The sequence below is a fragment of the Helianthus annuus genome, chromosome 3 (assembly GCF_002127325.2).
Source record: "Helianthus annuus cultivar XRQ/B chromosome 3, HanXRQr2.0-SUNRISE, whole genome shotgun sequence".
NCBI lineage: Eukaryota > Viridiplantae > Streptophyta > Magnoliopsida > Asterales > Asteraceae > Helianthus > Helianthus annuus.
In genome coordinates this window covers 89,624,658-89,630,814 of record NC_035435.2, presented here as the reverse complement: position 1 = coordinate 89,630,814, position 6,157 = coordinate 89,624,658, and the positions used below count along the sequence as shown (strand labels likewise).

General features: G+C 34.2%; 1 protein-coding gene across 1 annotated transcript; it reads left to right on the top strand.

The window, feature by feature from the left end:
* The first annotated feature begins 365 nt into the window (after window positions 1-365).
* Window positions 366-1,799, top strand: LOC110929194 (pelargonidin 3-O-(6-caffeoylglucoside) 5-O-(6-O-malonylglucoside) 4'''-malonyltransferase). Its single transcript, XM_022172322.2, has one exon. The coding sequence runs from the start codon at window positions 366-368 to the stop codon at window positions 1,698-1,700; it is 1,335 nt and encodes a 444-aa protein (XP_022028014.2). The 3' UTR covers window positions 1,701-1,799.
* The last annotated feature ends 4,358 nt before the right edge of the window (window positions 1,800-6,157 follow it).

Sequence of the window (6,157 nt, the reverse complement as noted above, 5' to 3'; positions counted from 1 at the left end):
TAAGGTGGGAGATTGAAGGTTTCTTTCAAATTGGGCCGTTCATTTGATACACATTCATTGTATACAATTATTAAGTGGATGCTTGAAAGGTGTTTGTAAACTAAGTATTCTACTATAAATTAATAAAATATTAATTAATATATAAATTAATAATTATTAATTTATCGATTAATTAATAACTCTTTTAGTTAATAAATTTTGGTGGTCCCAAATGTATTATTTTATAGAGTTTCTACTGTATATGAAAAAGTTATATACTTTTAAAATCACAAAAATTAATTCCAATATTAATTCAAATATTAATTACATGTGTCCAATCAACTTGACTTCATTATAAATGTGCCACAAATGACCATCGCTAAATCATGCACAAGCCAATGATGAAGGTCACAACCTACACGTCAAAACTTGTGAAACCCTCAAGACCAACATCCACAACCGATCGGTACTACAAGATTTCTTTCTTCGATGAGCTAGCCCCATCCGTGAACGTCCCTCTCATCCTATACTATTCCACACCACCTAGTGACCTAAATGGACCATTTGAAAACATATGTGACCACTTGGAGGATACTTTATCCAAAACTTTGAGTGAATTTTACCCGTTCGCTGGAAGATATATTCGTGAGCTTTCGATGATTGATTGTAACGATCAAGGTGTTTTATATGTCCTAGGTAACGCGAATGTCCGACTCTTGGAGATTCTAGGCCTAGGACACGAGTTGGACCCCGGTGCGCTAAACAGTCTCGTACCGTGTGAGGCTCGAGAGGTTAATGAAGTTAATGATCCCATGTTATCTATCAAAGTCACCACTTTTGAGTGTGGTGGTTTTGCAATTGGTATGTGCTTTTCACATAGAATCTCAGATATGGGTACTATGTGCCTCTTTATTAACAACTGGGCCGCTAGAAGCAATGGAAAACATAAACATGAAATTTACTCTCCTGTTTTTAACTTGCCAACTTGCTTCCCACAAAGAGGTTTGCCCGACTTTACAAATCCTAGGTCGAGTGTTGGCATACAAAACGAGGCGCGAAGGTTTGTTTTTAAAGCGAAGGCAATATCCGCTATGAGAGAAAATGTTGGTTTAGATGAAAACACGCCTCGTCGACCCTCAAAAGTGCAACTTGTTATCGCGTTGTTCTGGAAGGCCTTTGTTCATATGGAACAAGCGAACTACGTAGAATCCAAGGCTTCTTTTCTCATCCAAGCAGTTGCGTTGAGAGATAAAGTACTCCCCGAACTGCACACGAATTCGTGTGGTAATTTTTTTGCGATAGCGCCTTCACGACTCAGGCCAGGTGAAGGGGAAAACATCACTTATCAGGACTTTTTCATGATTTTGCGTGACTCGGTTAGTAAAACAGTTCAAGATTGTACTAAAATGCTTACACAAGGCAAGGAAGAATACGAAGTTGTAATTGATCCATATCTTGAATGGAATCGGAACATGTCTCCTGATAATGTTGTGAACATGAGGATATATATCTTCAGTTCTTGGTGCAAGTTTTCATATTACCAAGCTGATTTTGGTTGTGGTAAACCGGTTTGGGCAAGTCCCGGAAAGCTTCCAACCCAAAATTTGGTGATCTTGATGGATGATCATGAGGGTGATGGTGTCGAGGCATGGGTTCATTTAGACGAAAAAGGTATAAAGCAATTGGAACAAGATTCAGATATCCAAGGCTATGCAATTTAGCTTTAGTTTCTATCGTTGATTACATGTGATTTGTTGTGTTTATTTGGTATGTATGATTATGAATCCCTTGAAGTGAAATAAAAGTTTGGGTGGACGGTATTATAATAGTGCATATTTGAATGTTTATTTTTGATGAATAACTAGAGTTGCCATCCGCCGCAATGCGGCAGGGACTCGATAGTTAAATATCATATTAGATATATTAGATGAGAGGTAAATGTTTTTTACATGGCGGCGAGCCTATCTGATTCGCAGGTTGCGAGAAACCTATCAAACGGAGAAAAATAGACGTGTTGCGACAGGTCTGTCAAATGGGAAAAAAACAAGATGAAAAAGCGTTGAACCCCATACGCACGTTGTGGCGTGTTAACTCGTAAAATTTAGAACGAAGTGTTAAACGAGAAACTTGCGAAAGATAAAAAGTATAAGGCACCAAAGTTAAAAGTAAAAAAAGCGTTTGAATTAAATTGCAAAAGATGAAAGCTTTTAAAAAAAATCAAAGGGGTTAAATTGAAAAAGATGGAAACTTTTGAATTAGAAGTGAAAAATCAAATTAATCAACGTGTTAAATTACCAAATATTAAAACTTTAGACTTAAACTGTAAAGATTAAAACTTTAAAGTTAGAAAGGAAAAATTCTTTTTTTAAAAAAAAAACTCTTAAAACGAAGGACAACCATAAACACAAAATGATTGACTTATTGAACAATTAAATAATCATTAAAAGTGTAATCACAATTCTTTAAAATTACAAGATTATTGATATTTAGAATTCAGTAGTTTTTATCAGAACTAGTGGTATTCCCTCGCGTTATGCGGCGGGAATTTATCCGGTCGGTCCGTTCTGGTATCGACACTCTCTATAGTAGCTGAAAGAGAAAACTATAAAATAAATCGGGTTATGCCCAAAAGAATACGTACTTTATATCAATTGAAAACCATAGAAAGGAATACGGTTCCGATACTACTGATATCTTTTTACCGATGTTGTTCGGTTGAAATCGGTTCAGTTAGTCCCGTATAAACACCTGTATAGTGTACAATAAAAAAAAGGCAAATTGGAAAATAATAATCCCATCTTTATGAAATTGACCGATAATAATTACAAGTCAGTTATTAGCCAATAATAATCCAACGTCATCCAATTTTTTTTTTGTAAAATAGTCCGCCGTTAACATAACTTAACGGAGTTAAGTGTTTTTCCGAATTACAAACCGATGTTTTAGGGCTTTTGATCAGAACGAGGATACGAGTCGATCGATGTAAAACTTACCTGGAAATACTACCCCCAACCCACGAAAACGATGCTTCAATTCGAGTGTTTAACTTTCAATTAACAAAATTCAAGCCATTTCGAACACAATTTCGAGGTAAGGTTTACATCAATCGACTCGTATCCCCGTTCTGATCAAAAGCCCTAAAACATTGGTTTGTAATTCGGAAAAACACTTAACTCCGTTAAGCTTTTTTAACGGCAGACTATTTTACAAAAAAATTGGACGAGGTCGGATTATTATTGGCTAATAACTGACTTGGGATTATTATCGGCCAATTTCAGAAAGATGGGATTATTATTTTCCAATTTGCCAAAAAAATTGTTTTTTTGTATATTTTTATTGTCACTCAGTTAGTTTACATTTTTCGATAGAAAAATATCAATCGAAAACCATAAAAAGGAACATTGGTTCCCATACTGCCCATATTGGTACCGATGTTATTCATTGAAATTGGTTCGGTAAGTCCCAGGTCAATACGCGTACAGTTTACCATACAAAAAATATGTTTTTTATATTTTTATGGGCACTTGTGTAGTTTATGATAGAAAAAAACAATTAAATATCATTGTCGGTTCCTGTTCGCTTTGGTATGATAGCGTCATGGTATCCATTTAAATATTATTGTCGGTTTCGGTTTGATTTGGTACAATAGTGTCATGGTATCCATCTTAATATCATTATCGGTTTCGATTCGATTCGATTTGATACGATAGCAACACAGTATCCATTTTCAATAAAAAAACAAATTAGAAAAAATAAAATTAAAATAAATATAATATTAAAATTTTAGCTTTACTATTCATCATCAGTTAAAAATAATATATATAATGTATAATTGATCAAACAAACCATTTTCATTTATTCTAAAATGGTAATATTGAAGAAATATAACCAAATTTATTAATTGTTCTAGTTAAGAAATTGAAACCTTATTTTTTTTCTCTATAAATTCACTGATGTTTTATTTTTGTTCCAATCTTATGTTATTATTAGATTACTAATACTAATATGATGTGTCAAGTTTAGTTGAATTTTTTAATCTTTAATAATGTGGAAAATACAAATAATGACATGGATTGTGCAACTAAAAAAGTTAAAAAATCACATTTTGTTTAAAAGTTTATAAAATAATCAATTTTAAGTTTAAAACTAGATTTACCATCCGTCACAATGCGGTCGGGGCGTAAAACCGTGCCGAATATCACCAATACTACACCACCGCCAGCGACAACAATACCGAAGTTACGGTGTATTAATGTAAAGAAATTAGACTACAACGTAAAACATAGAAAATAATAATTAAGTCGATTTAGGACCCCGCACGTTGTAACGAACCTGTCAAACAGGGAAAAGATAGACGACGTAAAAATGTTGAACCACACACGCACGTTGAGCCGTGTTAACTCGCAAAATCTATTATGAAGCGTAAAATGAAATGTTGAAACGTTGAACCACACACATGCTACCTCGTGTTAACTCGCAAAATTTAAATCAAAAATCAGCGAAATATGAAAAGTGTGGGGACCAAAGTTGAAAGTACAAAAGTTGTAAGGTTGAATTGCAAGAGTTAAAAACTTTTTGTGTTATAAATAGAAAAACAAATAGCTTTGGGTTAAAAATGAAACATCATTTTTATTTTTATTTTGAAAACCACCCTAAGCAAAAGGTATACACCTATATGCATACAAATGTTGTTTATTTGAGTCCCTGTGTTTTATCGGTTTTAACCACTTGAGTACAAAAGTAAAAGTTTAACGACCTGAGTCCCCATAAGCATTTTCTTAACCATTTGAGTCCAAATTTCTAACACTGTTAGAATTTATTGGTTAAGTATTGTTAAATGATCAAAATACTCTTATAATTAAAAAAATAAAAAAATAAAAAAACTCTATCTCTCTTTATATCCCCTTATCTCTTTCTCTCTCTAAATTCTCACCTTCATCCCTCCCTCTCATCTTTCTTTCACTCTCTACACCACCATCAATACCACCACCGCCACCACCACAGCCATAACCACCACCGTCTCCAACCACTACCTCTCATCTTTCTTTCTCTCTCTGCATGCTCATCCCCCAATTAACCCAAGATCTAAGGCTTGAAATTAAATCTAATAGTGAATTAACAGGCACTCCCATCAAATATCGAAACCGCTCATCAAAACTCGTATAAAAACCCGAAATCTGGTTATAGTTATATCCTATGTCAAGACTGTCAATCAACTAACAAATATATACCTATAGAACCCAAAAACTGGAAAAACAAATTGGGCTTTTTTTTACAAATATTAAGGTTGTTTAACAGATTAACAGTTTTCAATGGAATTTTAAAAGATGCTTCATTTGTGCACTTCACGCCTTACAGTATTCAAAGGAATTTTAAAAGATCCTCCTCATCTTCTTATCATTTTCATATCTGACAAATTCTCCGGCAACTCTGAATCTACTTCTGGTGATCCTGTTCATCTTCTTATCATTTTCAATCCAATCGGTGCATTCCGACTCCGGCAGCAGCATAGAAGAATGGCAGATTCTCACCAAATACAATTTCTCATCTCAAATTCGCCTAAATCCTCATCTGATACTCATCTTCACCGTGCCATGTAATCATTCCTTTACTTAAATCTCTACTGAAAACCATTATGTGGGTTGATTTTAGGATGATTTGGTGGTAGTGGTGGTATTGGAGGTAGGTGTTTGAGAGAGAGAGAAAGAGGGATGAGAGAGAGGGCGGAGAGAGAGAGAGAGATTGTAGATCCTTTTGATTTGTTGCGAGTATTATAAAAAGGTGAAAGAATACCTTGTGCATAGAGACTTCTACTGTGTGTAAATGACTAAATTGCCTTTGTAGTTAACAGATTAGGTGGATGGTGTTACAAAATTGGACTCAAATGCTTAAGAAAAGTGGCTATAGGGACTCAGGTCGTTAAACATTTTGATTTTGGACTCAAGTGGTTAAAACTCCTAAAATACAGGGGCTCAAAAAGTAATTTACCCTTTTAAGTTTAAAATATATATTTGATAACTGTGAATACCATTTTGGATCCAACACACATTTTCTCTAAACCGAAACACTTTTTTACTTCTAATCAAACATTTTTAAGAGTTATTTTTTTGGATATATACATATGTGTACACTACAAGAAATACCCACCAATATCGGCGACAAGCCGTATGTTGTCACG

What these genes read in the sequence shown, in the direction of transcription:
- LOC110929194 (XM_022172322.2), top strand. Translation starts at nt 366, where the DNA reads ATGCACAAGCCAATGATGAAGGTCACAACCTACACGTCAAAACTTGTG.